The following is a 15,635-nucleotide window of genomic DNA, read 5'->3' as shown; positions in this document are numbered from 1 at the left end:
GGGTCTGTGCTGATGTTGGTAAACATGTAGTGCAAGTAGCTCCTCCTCCTTTCCATGGGGAAAGGCTCTCCCAGTCCTTGAAACGCAAACCTAAGTTCAGCTGAGCTCTCAGCTTCTAGGGATGGTGCCGTGCTGTGACACTGATTGCAAAAAATATCCGAGTTCACAACACAACAAGTAGTTTCTGGAGGATTTGCTTCACTAGAGATACCTATAGTTAAACCCTCCTAGGATGTTAACAGTAGGTTGAGAATAGGTTGAGTAGTTTAAGCAGAGTTTGAGACTAACAGATCTCCACTCGTCAGTACGTAATAACTAATATAGTCGACCAAAAATGCTCTCTGTCTGCTAAGCCAATGCTCTAAAGGATAGCTTCACTGGGGAGGCTAGATCCAACTAGACATCTGCCAGTGAGACATAAGCTGGGAAGGCCTCGCTTCCTTTGTGGGTCTCCAGTTGCTCACTGATGTGCATGCATCAGTGTACTCTGGCAGTCGGTGGCAGTGGAGGGCTGCTCTCTCTTTGCGCAGCCTGCGCAAGGACTGGACAGATTTCCCACACAATACATGTAGAGCAAAGAAGCTGCTCTCTACTCCTACCACCCTCCAAAATGAGCAGGGTCATTGCTGTAACTAATCCCACCTGAATTTGCTAGCCAGGAGCTAGCAAGCTGCACCCGCCAAAGGGCAGAAAACTAGGTGCTTCACACAAGGCTGATTCTCCCCCCCAGCAATGCTGTTGCACATCATCCTTTGCTGTGGGGATGTGGCTCTGTCTAGCTGTTGGTGCTCGACGCATGATTTGCTTCTCACAGCGAATCATTTCTCTCCAAAAGACAAGTCACACCACGTCAATGTGATTATTATATGAGCTGATATCATTGGTTAGCAGAGAACTCTTTGCAAAAAGAGATGAAAGTACTTAGGACAGGTTAGAATTAGATCCAAGCTCTTTGTCTATTTTGTATCACTGAGATGGTGTATGAATAAATCCTTCTTTCATTTCTGCTAGGTGAAATCTAAATATGAACAAGTAAGGACCAGATTCTCAGCCAGGATGAATTGTCTTTAGTCCAAGATCTGGTGTATAGTTTTAAGTTGCAAGTTCTTTGTGTGTTTGCTCTCCCACCATGTTAGGGTATGGCTAATCTGGATTTTGTCCCTAAGCAAAACTGTATGTTGCTGCAGCAGGTACAGAAAGCTCAGGGTTATGAACTTTGATGGACTGTATCCTGCAATGTGAGTAGGTCAGTGGACAGATCAGTAGAAAGTAGGATCTCAGACTTTCTCTCCTGGGGATAGTAGCATTTCCTTATTTCTTAAGGTAATATGAATATGCATATGTTAGAAAGCAGGTTAGTTAAAATCTCAGATCCTGTGATGGGAGATCAGACAAGTGCTTTCCTTACATAGACCTCAAAGAGAGTATTTGTGGAGTAAAGTTCATGCAAGTGTTTGTTAGGCTAGTAATGTATACTGAAATAATACAGTAGAGAGAATGGCTACAAACAGAAACAAAGCTTAAAGATTTTTTTCCTTTCTTTCCTGTTTCCTCATGACTTCCCCAGGTTTTTCCACCATGTTTGGAAAAAAAAAGAAAAGGCTTGAAATTTCTGGGCCTTCTAACTTTGAACATCGGGTTCACACTGGATTTGATCACCGAGAGCAGAAGTTCACTGGACTACCTCAACAGTGGCACAGCTTGTTAGCAGACACAGCGAACAGGCCAAAGCCTATGGTGGACCCATCATGTATCACTCCTATCCAGCTCGCTCCTATGAAGGTATTGTACAGAGTCTTTGTTTCTTGTCACCTTTGAATTTCCTAAGGCAGCTTTAAGTGTATTTAGCTTTGTAGAAATAATACTGCTGTGCCCTCCAAAGTGAAGCAAAAGTTGTGCTTGATCTCTGTCCAAAATCCCCAAATCTGTACTTGAAAGCAGATGGGTGGATGGTCATTTCTGGCTGGAGGCCCGATAACATTTTTATCACGCAGCCCAGGCAAAGCAGCTCACGTGGTTATAAGCCACAGAGTCTGGGCCATCATTTGCCACACAGTTTCCCCATTTCTATTTGCGACTAAGTCTTGGAGTTCTGAAGCTGGCAAAAGATTATCTGATTATTCTGATGTAACCACTTTTGTTTATTTATTGTTTGCATTGCTGGAAATACAGGGAAGGTTAGAGTTAGGTGAGAGGTAGTCAGGGGCCTGAGCTTATCTGAGTCCCAGATAGCTGTTTGCACAGGAAGTAGGCAAAGCCAGGATATGGATAGAGCTGCAAATCTAAATATTTAATACTGGGATTGAAAGGAAAAACTAGCTGTTATATTTATAAAACCTCTAAAAATGTCCCAGAAGAGCATGCATCATGGTGTCAGGGCTGGTAGGGACCATGCCTTGGTATGTTCTCGGACTGTAGAAGAAAAAGCCACAAGTCCCAGTGGAGGCCTGAGACAATACTCTTCTGCAGTGTGAAGCTCTGTGATAATTAATGTAAGAATGATGCTTTAGGCAAAGGCAGTTTGTAGCAGGAGAGAGAGGGGAAAAGTACATTGAGGAAAAAAATGAGAATGGCTACAGGACCTCTGATAGGAGCCTGGTCTTGAGAATAGGTTCAGGGAAGATGAGTTTGTGGGATGAGAGCAGGTCAGTCAATTAAAGGTCTTCAGTACCTACACATACAATGTGTTGGGGGAGATAGAAGCTGGCTGGACTGCCAGGCTCAAGTGGTGGCACCCCATGGTTCGACATCTGTCGGCAGCCACTGATGAGCAGAGCACCCGCATCAGTAGTGGGGCCAACATCACTCAGTATCTTCATCAGTGACAAAAGATAGAGCGCACCTTCAGTAAATTTGTGCACACTGCTGATTTGTTGACATAGCAGTCAATAAAGCTTCAGATCAGAGAGACCTTGTGAACCTTGAGGACTGGGCCAACAGAAACCTCACAGAGTTGAGCAAGGAGAAGGGCAGAGCTTGGCACCCGGGACAGAAAAACCCCATGCACCAGTGCAGACTGAGCAATAACCCTGCTGGAAAGGATCTGGGGATCACAGTGGACATCAGATGGAATATGAGCCAAGCACGTGCTCTCATGGCAAACTGCATGCTGGGCTGCGTTAGGAGGAGTGTGCCCAGGAAATTGTTGTGTCTACTCAGCATGGATGAGGCTATATCTGGAATGCTAGGTTTGGATGGACACACACACACACACGCACACACACTCCCTAGTTCAAGGAAGAATTCAAAAAGCTGCAGAGGGTCTAGCAGAGGGCTACCAAGACAACTGGCAGCAGGCAAGGAAAGGCTGAGGGAGGAGGCCTTGTTAAGTCTGGCAAAGAGAAGCTGAGGGAGGGATCTTGTGTCAACCTGCAGCTACTCCAAGGGGAGTTACGAAGGAGATTGAGCTGAGCTCTCCTCAGTGGTGGCAGATGGTAAAACAGGAGGAAATGGCCACAGGTTGTGGTGTGATTCAGATTGGACAGCTGGAAAAAATCTTCACTAGGCTGCTAGTACACCACTGGAACAGGTACCAGTGTGGCTATGGGATCCCCATCCTGGAGCTTCAAGATTCAGCTAGACAAATTTGACCTGATTTAGTGTTACCGGTAGTCCTGCTCCAAGCAGGAGGTTGGACTAGCTGGCATCCGGGAGTCCCTTCCCACCAGTGTTTCTGTGACTCTACATCCTAATGTCCCAGTAAATCACACCTGCCGTGCTGGCAGTTACTGTATACTTTGCCCACCACACATAATTTGCCTCTCGCTGTCATTAAACTGAAAAATAAATTTAGGATTTCAAATTCATGTGGATTTTTTGCCGTCAAGGGAAAATCAGATAATCCTGAGAGCACAGACCCTGTATTTATGTTTGATAAATGCTCTTTGCTAAATTTGCATTTGCTGCCTGCTCCTGAAGAACACTCATTGCTTACTGATTAGGATTTCCAGGCATTGCTACAGGACAAGGAGGATAAAAGAGAAGTCTTGATTTTTTGCTGTGATAGAATATCTTGCTATATAATAGATGTCCAGAATAATGAGGGGGAAAAAAAGGAGGGTAACCATTGCCTACTAGCAGAGAAAAGCAAGTGTATTGCATAGCACCAAAATATCCCTGGGTATTTTGACATGAGTGAATAAAAATGTTTTAAAGATGAAAAACTCATTTTATTATCTTGTGGCAGTGCCATCTCTTTTCTGCAATTCTGGAGTCATAAATCTGTAAGTTTAAAATGCTTTAAAATATATTAGCTTTATTAACACCCTGTAGGCAATATAAATCTGTGTCTGAGCCTACAAATGTACATATGCATATCCTGGTTGGTGTGTATCATTGTAGTGAAGCAGTATACTCAGAGGTATGGGAAGGATCAAGCCCTGAATGAGTAACTTGAGCATTTCAAGGCAGAAAAAATCACTGTCAGTTATTTCTAAGAAACTGTCCGTTCTTGCTAGTCTGTCTGTATATCCTAAACAGTCACTTTAATGAGGGTGCATCTGCCTTGGCATCGGGATCAGGATGTGGGATCGGGAGCGCACTTTTGACCACAACCTTTCAGTGGTCTCTGCCAGCGTCTCAGCGCCTAGGGTCCGAGACGAAGTGCAGCTCCCGACTCGAGCTCTTCCTTGGCCCACAGCGTCTCACTTGGCTCCCAACCCCAAGGCAGGCTCGCTGAAACCCGGTTGTGCTCGCCGAGGTGGTGGCTCACGCAAGCCCTCTTCATGAAGGGTCTTGCAGGAACATTAGTCTGAACAGTCAGAAGATGTGACTTTTGAAGCAGATTAATGAAATTCTGGTTAATTCCACTCTAAAGGTGTAGTTAAATGAGAAAATGTGATTAAGACTGCAGGATTCAAAAAATCGTGCCTTCACCCTCCAGTTACTTTCTCTAGCTGAGACTCAATTACAGCCTATTGAAATAGCCTCCATTATAATGCTGGGGAAAAAAAAATAGTTTTAATAGCAGCTAGGAGGCAGTGACTGTAATCTGCGAACTTGCTTTTAACTTTGTTGTAAGAAATCATTTTACTGTGTATTCATTAAAAATTAACATGCCTTGTTTTGATATATCTTAAGTTTTGGAGCTAAACTAAGTTGTGGCCACTTTACAACTGAAAGTATTTAATGTTGTTAAAGTAATTCAGGATGAACATTTCATTCAGATTAATTTCTGCATGTGTGCACATGCACTTCTACCTTTAGTTGTATTAGAAAGTGATTTAGGTGCTTATGATCTTAAAATTTCAGTGAGAACCGAAGATTTAAAATACCCTTGAAATAGGTGAAGATAGCTCCAAGCTCATGATATTCTTTGGTTTTTTTCTTTTCCACCCAGCAGTTAATATGGTTTAATTAAAGCAATGTACTGAGGTGTAGCAGAAACAGGTTCATAATTAAGCAGGTTCTGAGTCACCATATTAAGTCAGGCTGAAGCATTAGTCCAGAGTTAGTCCATATAGTGGTTTCAGGTCCTATGCAGCTCTGTAACTGCAATTCTGGGTTTCTAAATTTGCTCTCTTTTTAATTACTTCAGTTTTGACTATATGCACTGTGTGAGGCAGAAGTGTTCGTGCTAGTAGTTACTCCTTTGAGGCTAAACAGTCGTGCAGATTCTGGAGGCAGAGTTTAACAGAGTATTTTGGTGAGTTTTGGCTCAGGATTGATTCTGTTTGCTTTGGGCTTGATCCAAAGCCTAAGCAGAGGAAGGGAAAGACTTTTCTTGACTTCTGTGGGATTTGCAGCCTTCCCGGTCAGTACCATTTGCTTTTTTCTCAGTCTGTGAAGCAGATGGGACCTGATGATACACACTGTGCACTGAGAAATAAGGTATTCCTTTGGGTAAAACCAGTAAAAGATAATATACTCACCTCTCCAGCTAAATAACCTGCCATATGTTCAAAGGCAGCAGCCAGGACGAAGAGGCAGAGCCGTGGCCTCCAAACACCCTGGGGTGCCCCATTCGGCAGGGAGGCTCGTTGTGCTGCCTCTGCCTTTCAGAGACCAGAGGGTTGTAGTCCTTTCGCGTGGGGTGGCACTGCAGTGGCATGTGATAATATCAGAATTTGAATCCAAACCTGCAGAAATTCATGCATTTCAAACACAAGGAAAGACAATAATGGAATTCCCATTCGCAGTGTGGTTGACCCGGATACCAGTAAAATATTGTGTATGTCAAATTCTAACATGAGTCAGTAAAACATGGCAGAAAATACCATGAAGAATAGAAAGTGACAGTGATCTTGATAGGTTTTTGGTGGAGAGAGAGGTGGTTTTGAGAAAAGGCTGTTTTTTCACTGAAAACTTCTCCGCATGAAAAATGTGAATCACCTCCGTCTTCCTGTACTCAAAATAGATTTCATGAAATCTCGTATCCTAGTTTTAGGCCCTCAGTCCACTTGCTTCAGCCCTTTTCATTTATCCTCTGTGTACCTGGAGTTCATTGTTTGTGTGTTTGTCTTCAGCATCCAATATGCTTGGACTGTCCTCCATTATAAGAAGGAAAAAATTATTCCAGAACAGTCAATCTCCATTGCCATTATGCTGTCCAGGAGGCTCAATTTGTTGCCACCTTTTGATTTTGAAAGGCCTCAGAATCAATAACTAAGCAAACAAATGGGATTTAGGCAGCAAAAGTCTATCACTTCTTCATAATTTCTCCACTCTGCTCAAAATATTAAAAAACAAACTCCAGAACCCCAAAACATGCTGATTTTTCTTAAAAGAGCTTAGCATTGGCTTTGTAAAGATGCTTCATTAAGGTGCATGAATGTTCACTGACATCAGTGGAAGCAGGACAACACTGAATCCTTTAAAAAGTCCCTTCTCATGTTTCCTGGTGCAGCTAACGCAAAGCAGGAGATGATGTGACCTTATTACAGTATTATATCCATTTATATCTCTAACCAAAGGTGAGACCTAGTGTTTGCATTGCATCAGGTAAAATTTGTATTTCTGTTTTGCTTGCCTTAATGCAATTTCCCATCTGTTTCCTCCCTTTTTTTCTTATGAGTGTTTATGTGTTCTCTTAGCACATACTTGGAGGCTAATTCTTCTGGCCTTCCCCCTTCAAGAATACCACGTTCTTTTGGGAATGCATGACAGGATCTTTGTCACTGCTGTGTAAGTTACTGGAGAAAAAATGCCATTTGTTTCGGAAAAGCACTTCATGGAGGTTGTTCTTCAGATGTCTGTGCTAGTTTGCGCATAAAGCCTCCATCGCTTTTCTTTTGACAATATTTTGGGGTAATCTCACCCATCCATACTGTGGACAAGATCCCAACTTGAGGATAATGTAGTGATGGGATTGTGCCTGAGCAAGGAGAGAGGTGACTGAGTACCATACTACATGCAGGCCAGCTATGCATCTCTGCTTGAAGTAGTGGTGAGAGGAATAATGACCTCCCCGTTCAGACCTCCATGTGTCCTGCTCCCATGAATACATTTGTGATAAATCCCTTCATGGTCATGCAATGTAATTTCATGCATTTCCTGAATTTTTCTCCCCCATTCACCAGTCAGTAGTAGCCTGTCACCTGTCCTCTTCTGCTCATCTTTCACAGTATGACCCATTCCTGGCACATGGGCTGCAAGAATTTCCTCACGCTGTTTTGGAGATGCCTCAGAACCACGGGGTGGAAAGGGATGAGACTATTCACTGCCCCACGGTATCTAAAGTATTAAGATAAGTCATTCGGATAGCTGAGACATGGCAATGCAGTAGGGTTATTCAGCTGTTAGAGAGGTAGTGTTCAGCCAGCAAAGGCAGAGCAAGATCATGAGCTTGACCTGGGTGCTGTATTGTTGACGAAAGGAAAGTAGCCTGTTCTATGCTGTGTTGGTTTGAACCACATTAAAAGTGGAGAAAACAAGTGCTTTGCATCAGTTCACCAAAATACCCTTGAATGCCCATGTCTGGGCGAAGATACACATTAACTGTGCCAGTGACCTGTGCCCTGTGCTGAGGTAGTTCATTCACCTGGTGTTGTGCCACGTGCAGACTTTCCTGGCCAGAATTTCCGAATGGGACCGACCACAGTGTCACTGACCTGTCTCTCTTCCGTCCTCATGTTTCAGTGGTCTAATCTATATGGTTTGTCTTATCTGTAGTTTTAGTTTTCCTTGCTGCTGCCTCTCAAACGTTCACCCCAATGCTGCAAAATTAACCATCATCTTTAAAACCTTTTAAAGCTTCTACTGCTACATTTCAGCCTCTGTATTTTACTGTATTACACAGTAAAAAAATAGAAAATAAGTTACTGGTTGTAGCCCTTTTAATGGCTCTGACATGAAAACTAAAGCTTCTATTTACTGTATATTTTGGCAGAAGAAAAAGTGGATCTTTCCCTCCCCTTCCCCATTGTATTTGGCCTCTTAAAGTATTCTGAGCAGTGAAATCCGAACCTTGTTTAAGGTATCCTTTTTTCTACATGTATATGCATTTCCAGCTTGGGTGGAGGACTCTAGGCATTTGCACAGGACAGTGCACAGCAGTGGTGACTGGCCAAAGACAAAAAACAACATGAGAAAGGATCCTTGGCTGTGGCTGAGCAGGCAGAAATTTCCAGGTCTCATCTGATAACCCTTGGTCCTTTTCTCCTACATGAAATTGCACAAGTAAAATGTCCAACCAGGAAAAGGTTGATTTAGAAATAAAGAACTGTTCAGGAGCCTTGCATGCTGCCGAGCTCAGACTTACAAAATAGTAGTTACCCTGATCTCTCTTCCTCCTCCCTGCCCTCCCCAGTTCTTGCCTCTTCTTCTCAGTAGGTATTTCTTTCTACTTACGCCTCCCATGGTGCTGCTGTAGACTGGACAGTTAACGGTTCTTGCTTGAAGAGCTTCAGTTTTATGCCAGCCATGGGCATCTCCTCAGGCTGGGGATAACGCTGCCTGGCCAAGTCCTCCCTGCTATCTGGAGTGCCTTAAGCTCCTGCGGTTTTGCTTCCCCTTCCACATTTCCAGAACCTCATTCCCACTGGCTCACTTGTCTGTTTTGACTTGACTGCCTTATTCTAGACAACCCATGATGCCCAGTTCTGGTCTTTCTCTGCTTTTGCAGGGCATCTTCCCTTCAGTCCTCCTGTGCAGACCTGACTGCCAGTGGTGACTCCCGTGCAGGAGTGTCTAATACTCATGATCTGTGTTGCCACTCCAGGGGTTTCATTTGAGTTTTAAACACTGAAATAAACAGGAGCTATTCCAGGAAGATACTCCAGAACTTTCCTATGTTCATTTTGAACAGAAACCAAGCAGCAAAGGAAGATTATGTCAGTGTCTGCTCTTAATTCCTATCTTGTCTTCTCATTTCCACTTCTTCAGATGCTTCCTCTATCCATTTCCCTCCACAGACACTTGGTGCTTTCTGCCTCTGCTCTTCCCAGCCTGTCACAGAGGTGGGCTCCCATCCTCCAAGGATGCCAGTGGGCCAAATACCGGCTCTGCTGCTGTTAGGATGGGACTTGGAAAGCTGCTGACATCTCGTGGGCCCTCTTTGTAACCACACACTTAATAATTCATGCTTAACAATCGCGCTTTGTAATTACACGCTTTGTAAGGGCACCTTGGATAAAATCCCTCACCTTCCCTACCTCCTGCCCTGCTTTCTTCAAAACGAGAAAAGGCAAAGGAGAACAGGCAAATTCAAATGTGTGGTGCAGGTGTCTCCACATGCTGGCCCACTGCCCAGCAGGAGCACCCCATGCCTGTGGCACAGGGCCCGGTGGCAGCAACATGGCTTAGCTTTGCAGCAACCTGCCATGTGAAGGGAGGCTGCAGAGGAGGAAAAGCACACGGCAAAAGGGTGAGAGCCAGCGGGTTGCAATAGTGGAAATCTTGTGTCAGGAAAAGAGCTTCCCAGTGAGAATTGTTGAGCAGTGGGACAGCGGCCCAGAGGGACTGCGCGATCTCTACCCTTGGAGATGTCAAAATCTGATGGACAAACAAGGCCCTGAGCAGCCCAACTAGTCCTTGAGCTTTGAGCAGGAGGTGGGACTAGATGACCTCCAGAGGTCCCTCCCAACCTAAATTTTTCTAACCTTCCAGTAAGTATAGGCGTGTTTGCAGCCCCACTCTGACTTTACGTTGATCATTAAGCAGGAATGCATTTGATTCTACATGGTACCAGTAAAAACTACTGTAACGTTTAAGTAGAAGCTTTTTCTTACACAGGGATAATGCTTCACTCTTGAGGGCTATTTGATTTCCCATGTTTTTAAGTGACAGTGCAACTTCTGTTGATGACTGTGCTCCCCTCTCTCTCCTTCTATACAGATATGATACAAATATGCCACCTAGTGTCAATGAATGTGTTTTACTCTGACATTAACTTGGTGTGAGAAGAGCCAGGTCTCCAATTTCAAGTGATCTTGCAGCAAATCTATCACTATACAAATATAAGTCAGACACAGTATGAATAAATGTGAGAAATTCACAATTCAAAGTCTGTTGTATTTTATATCACTAGGTTAATATGTTCTCATATGTACTATGTTGTGTGGTGGGACCTTTCAGTTTTATTTTGGATAGTGCAATTTCAGAAAATTACAGCTATTTACATATGTTCATTAGAAGAATATTGCTTGTACCTGCAAAGATTAGTTCAACAAGGGAGAATATACCTGACTAATAGAATAGGAAGAATTTTTTCAGATGAGTGGTTCATTTTATGGAAAATGCAGTTTCAATGTAAATAATTTAAAATGGAAGAAAATACATTTTTGAAGACCAAAAATGCTTTGTTTCAGCTTTTTCTAAGAAAATCCTCCCCCATAGGTTCTTTCAGCTGACTAATGTATTCCCAGCTCTTCACAGTTTTGAGTTTATGACTTTCTGAATAGTGAGGTTCCTGATTAACTATTCAACCTGACATGAAATTGTTTTTCTAGAGCCTCCTTTGGACAAGAAAACAGAATCATTATTACTTCAGGTTGACTCAAAACACAAAATGTTCCTCAGTTTTTCAATTCAGCTAATGAACCAGAAAATCAATTATTCACATAGCTTTTCTGTCTATTTGTCCCTCATCACAAACTCCTCATGTTCAGCCACATATGTTTGGAGGGTCTATTTGAAGTTGACTTGTAGACACCAACATCTGTTTGCAGGGTTCATAAGCTGCACACTGAAGAAGCACTGGCGTTGTCTGTTTGAAAAATTCCAGCACCACACAAAATAAATATTGTAAGGAGCAAAGAAAGTTTTTCTCATTCTCTTTTACTATTTGTATCCTTTAAATGGACTCAAATGGCAGCAAGAGTAACACCCTGCTTGCAGAAATGTGGTTTTCAAGCCGACTGAGTCCCTTCATCTAATGCAGGTTGTATTAGGTAGGGAAGGATGCTTTGATACCCTGCTGAATCACACAGGGGCATCCAACACTGCACCAAGGGTTTAAGTAAATAAGTGGACTGTTTTGCCCCTCTGCCTTAGAGGGGTGATAATTGGTTACCTGGCTTTAGAGCTTAAGAAACATATTGTAGGTCTGCATGTAAAAGATACGAATCTCGGTATCAGAGTTTCAGAAGTGGAGTGTGATCCCCTGGGAACATTCAGTCAATGCTAAACCCCAAAATCCTTTCTCATAGTATCTTCAGGTAGCATTGTATAAGCTAAAAGAAGCCAGGAATTATTTTCTGAGCAAGGGCATTGCCTAATCATGTTCTTTTTTTAACATGGAAGTTAGTCCCTGGAGTCAGACTTATAGGAAATTGTTCCCATAACTCCTCTTTCTTGCTTGTCCAGCCTGATAAATGATCCAAGCTCCCAGCTTACTACCTGGAAGTTTTCCAGTGCTCTTCCAATTCTTTTCAACGTGTCTTTTTCTGGCTTCAGAGCTGTTAACAAGTACTTTCTTCCCATTTGTTTATCAACGCTTGTTTCTTCCAAATATTTCTCTACACTGACCTGTAAAAGCTCTGGTGACAGAAGCTAGGCTTGGGCACATGAACTCGTGAGAAGGACCTGGGAAGCAGAGATGGTGCTTCAGTGTGGCTGCTGCAGCAGTAGTGTCTCTCTGGTTTCTGAGAACGAAGTATAAAAGCAAACAGCCCCTGTAGAAAGGAATAGGAAGAACATATTTTACCAAGCTTCAGTCAGACAGCCCGGTGAGTCCTTGCTCGACTCAGCTGAGAAAGCTGATGGAGTAAAACAGGCTGTGAGGGTTTTTTTTCTCCTGTTTTGTCAGGGACCATATTGACTGGCTGAACTTAGAGCAGTACCCCTAAAGTCACTTAGATAAAATACCGTATCGACATTAGCAAACCTCTGCTCTTTTTGTCGGTGGTCATCAGTACTGAACACTAGGTGGCAGCAAGAAATCTTTGGAAATTCATCTACCTGCATGTCCCAATGCAGCACAAGTAATGAGAAATCTTCTTGGACATCCTGATGGAATTTGTTCATTTTATCCTTGTTCATAGTCGGTATCGTGTATCCTCTTTAATAAAAGGTCTGTGGAAGGGATTTCCATATAAAATTGTTCATACTGCATTTGCAGTCCACATCAGCAAAAGCATGCAATGACAGTAATAACCCAGGAACTACATATTCTGCAAGTCCCCATGTCATTCTCATGATATATTTCTTCCTAGCTCTGCTAAATGAAGTGCTTGTTTTGGTCCACTGTAGTTCAGAATAGAATCCATATTGGTTATAGTCCCATTACGTTATATTTTATTTTATATTATATTATAACCAGCCAGCCAAGTTTATTCAATCCCAGCAGAGTTCTGCTTACAAAGAGTGGTAGGGGTCAGGAGAAAAATAATGTTGCTAAGCAGCTCACTTCTGTGGAGCCAAAGCTCGAAATGTAAGTGCTTATTCTGTCTGCTTTTCTAACACGATTAGATATGAGCTTTGGTGCTCTCTAGAAATTTGAAACTGATTTGCTGCCGTTTATTTCTTTCTTGTTTTCTCCTTCACACAGGATCCACATACAGTAGACAGGCTCCCTATATTGTGAGAGGACAATGCTGCTTTGCCTGTAGAGACTTTTAAATACATTTTCTGTTGAAATGTCAGTTCCACAGGATGAACTGCGTGGGTCTGAAATAAAAGGGCATGTCAGATGCAGATCTTTGGAGGGAGAGAAAGGAGCAAAGGAGAAATATTCAGGATGAGAACTTTCTCTTTTTAATTGCAAAGATCAGATCCAACAGGCTTTAGTTAGCTATTGGAATCGCACAACTAAAAGAATAGCAAGAGATTGTGAATTTTACTGAAATGAACAGTTTTGTAGTCTGAACAAAACAATAATTGCTATCTGTGGCCTCATTTGCATTTAATAATTCCCTTAGAGCGCAGCATAAACTTCCAGCAAAAACGCTCACTAGTCAAATGTTCGCAGTCCAAAAAGCCTCAGATTTAACTCATTCCCTGTAGAAGTATGGCTCCATATGAAGTAACACTTTCCTATTAGTGTTGGAATATATAGGCAGAGAAAACTAGTTTAAATGTGTCCGCCTTTATGTGTCACCTGGGGAAAAAAATCAGTGCAGCTGCAGGAGGAGGATTGTGGTCCCTCCACTGCGCCCTGGGTCGCAGCACAGGGGGACCCGCATGCTGCGGACGGGCAGGTCTGCTGCAGTGGTCCGAAACGCAGCAGGATTAGTCCAGCCTGTTCGCCTGGGCTCCCTCTGCGGCAAAGGCACAGAGGGGAAGGAGAAGCGGCTGCTCCACAGGATTGCAGCGGTGCCACCCGAGAGCATCCCGCGCCGTCCAGCACCAGCAAGCTGGTTTGCTTCATTTCTACTTTCTTTGCTGTCCTAAGTGGTGTAGGAAGGGGAAGGAGCAGCAGCTTGCAGCGCTTTTTCAGACAGACAGATTAATTTATTAAGAGTGTCAGGGCCAATCTACTGCTGGGAACAGGATGCAGTTGGAGGTGGTGCGGTCTGGCAAATCAAATCAAATCAGAATTACCCTACAAATGTCTTAGCAGTTTCTTGTAAATGAGATTGTTTTATTGTCCCATGTATCATCACTGCAAGTTACTCTATTGCAGACCGTTCTCTGAAATCTTCCGTTTCTTTTTGGTTCCTTAGAGAGGGTATCCACTAAGGTGTTTGATTTGCAGTTTTCATTTACAAGACTGAGTAAATTAAATATCAGCTCAGGAAGTTCTTCCTGTCTTTCCTATCGCCCATCTTGTAAATTTGACTTAACTGTTTAGATTTCTGCACAGGGGATCTTTCTGCTAAATATCCACATTTTCAGTTGGAAATTATTCAGTGATGGTTAGCACCATTTACTTACATCACTCTTGTTGCTAACACTTCCTATTTAATAATAACTGTCCTTGAAAAGGAAAACTTCTATTTCCTTGGAAGAAAAAGATGATGCCATTTGCAGTGCGTATTAAATTATCCCATTTTGCTAATACAAAATCCTAAATTCTCTGAAGTCAGAGTGAGTTTTCAGGAGAAGATTACAGAGACCATAATACTGTGAGGCACCAATTAGGTTAAAAAAGACCCCCATATGTGGGTGGGACTGGGATTGCACAATTTTAATAAAGTGCTTTGAAACCTCCTCACCATTTTTAAGGCTGTGGGGCTTAGCTGTTTTTGTGCTGGTCAGCTGTGGTACGGGGCAGGCAGTAAGTGTGTCACCGGGTGCAGAGTCATTTCTCTTGCGGTGGCTTCCCAGCTGGGTGCCTGCCAGCGCGGTCAGTGCATTGCACACATTGTTCCATTGGTCCTCATTGTTTTAATCCCAGATACCCCGGGCTCTGATTGCGATAGCTGTCTCGACCCTGAACAGTGCTCTGCTGGGCTCCTGGGAAATGAGCCCCATCGATCTGTGAAATCCAGGCTTCACAGCGTTTGGGAAGAAGACGCTCGCTGGCTTCCTGTTCTGCTCGCTGCGTTTGCCTAATGATTTATGAAATGGGGATGTAATTCATAATGCAGTTTTATGGCTTTTAGAGCACAAGAAGCTTCCCAAACTGGCCTCCGTACATTGTAAAACAGAAACGTTGAATTTGTGTTCAAGTGTATGCCATTTATAAAAACTACTTCACTGTGGTAAATTGCATAAAAAAGTAATACAGCTTAAATTATTTCTTATATTATTAAGATTTCTTATAACTTATCAGACTGTCAAAATCCTCATTGTAATTAAGACCAGGGAGATGGCCACAGCTGCAGCAGTCTAAAGCAACTGGCTCAGGAGCCTCTGCCACCTAAACAAGTTCTCCGCTGCCAAAGCGGTCAGATAAAAGCAGTTATTTCCATAGCATAAAATATTATCACACTGGAATTCACTGAAGTATTTTAGAAGGTTCAATCAAACTGCAGCCAAAAACCTTTCACTGAGAAGAAGAGCCGGGATCATTAATTGGGTTAATGCTCTATCAACCTCACGTCTTTTAACATGCATGTTCAGGGCATGATAGGAAGCTGCTCTGGGGAAATGTCGTCCAAACAGGAAAGGAGGTTTACGCTGCAGGACCACTTTTTAAAGACTGTCCCTCTCTTTGGCCTTTTTTAATTGGTGCTGTTGGTTGAGGGTGGGCTATACTCTATGTTTGCCGTGGTGACAGTCAGCACCCCAGGACCATGGCGGTCCTGCTGTTATAAGTGTATTGGTGTTAAATGAGAGTGAAATGGCATGACGCTGTCTTTTACACCACCCACCCC

At 43.1% G+C, this 15,635-nt stretch overlaps 1 protein-coding gene across 1 annotated transcript in view; it reads left to right on the top strand.

Annotated features, from left to right (window-relative positions):
• Nucleotides 1-1,575: 1,575 nt before the first annotated feature.
• Nucleotides 1,576-15,635, top strand: part of PAK5 (p21 (RAC1) activated kinase 5) — a 63,057-nt gene continuing 48,997 nt past the window's right edge. Inside the window, exon 1 of the mRNA XM_026064172.1 lies at nucleotides 1,576-1,782. Within this exon, the coding sequence (XP_025919957.1) occupies nucleotides 1,579-1,782 (204 nt within the window). The 5' untranslated portion in view covers nucleotides 1,576-1,578. The remainder of the gene's footprint in view (nucleotides 1,783-15,635) is intronic.

The sequence above is a fragment of the Apteryx rowi genome, unplaced genomic scaffold, assembly GCF_003343035.1.
Source record: "Apteryx rowi isolate R43461 unplaced genomic scaffold, aptRow1 scaffold_21, whole genome shotgun sequence".
Taxonomy (NCBI): Eukaryota; Metazoa; Chordata; class Aves; order Apterygiformes; family Apterygidae; genus Apteryx; species Apteryx rowi.
This window is presented reverse-complemented; position numbering and strand designations above follow the sequence as displayed.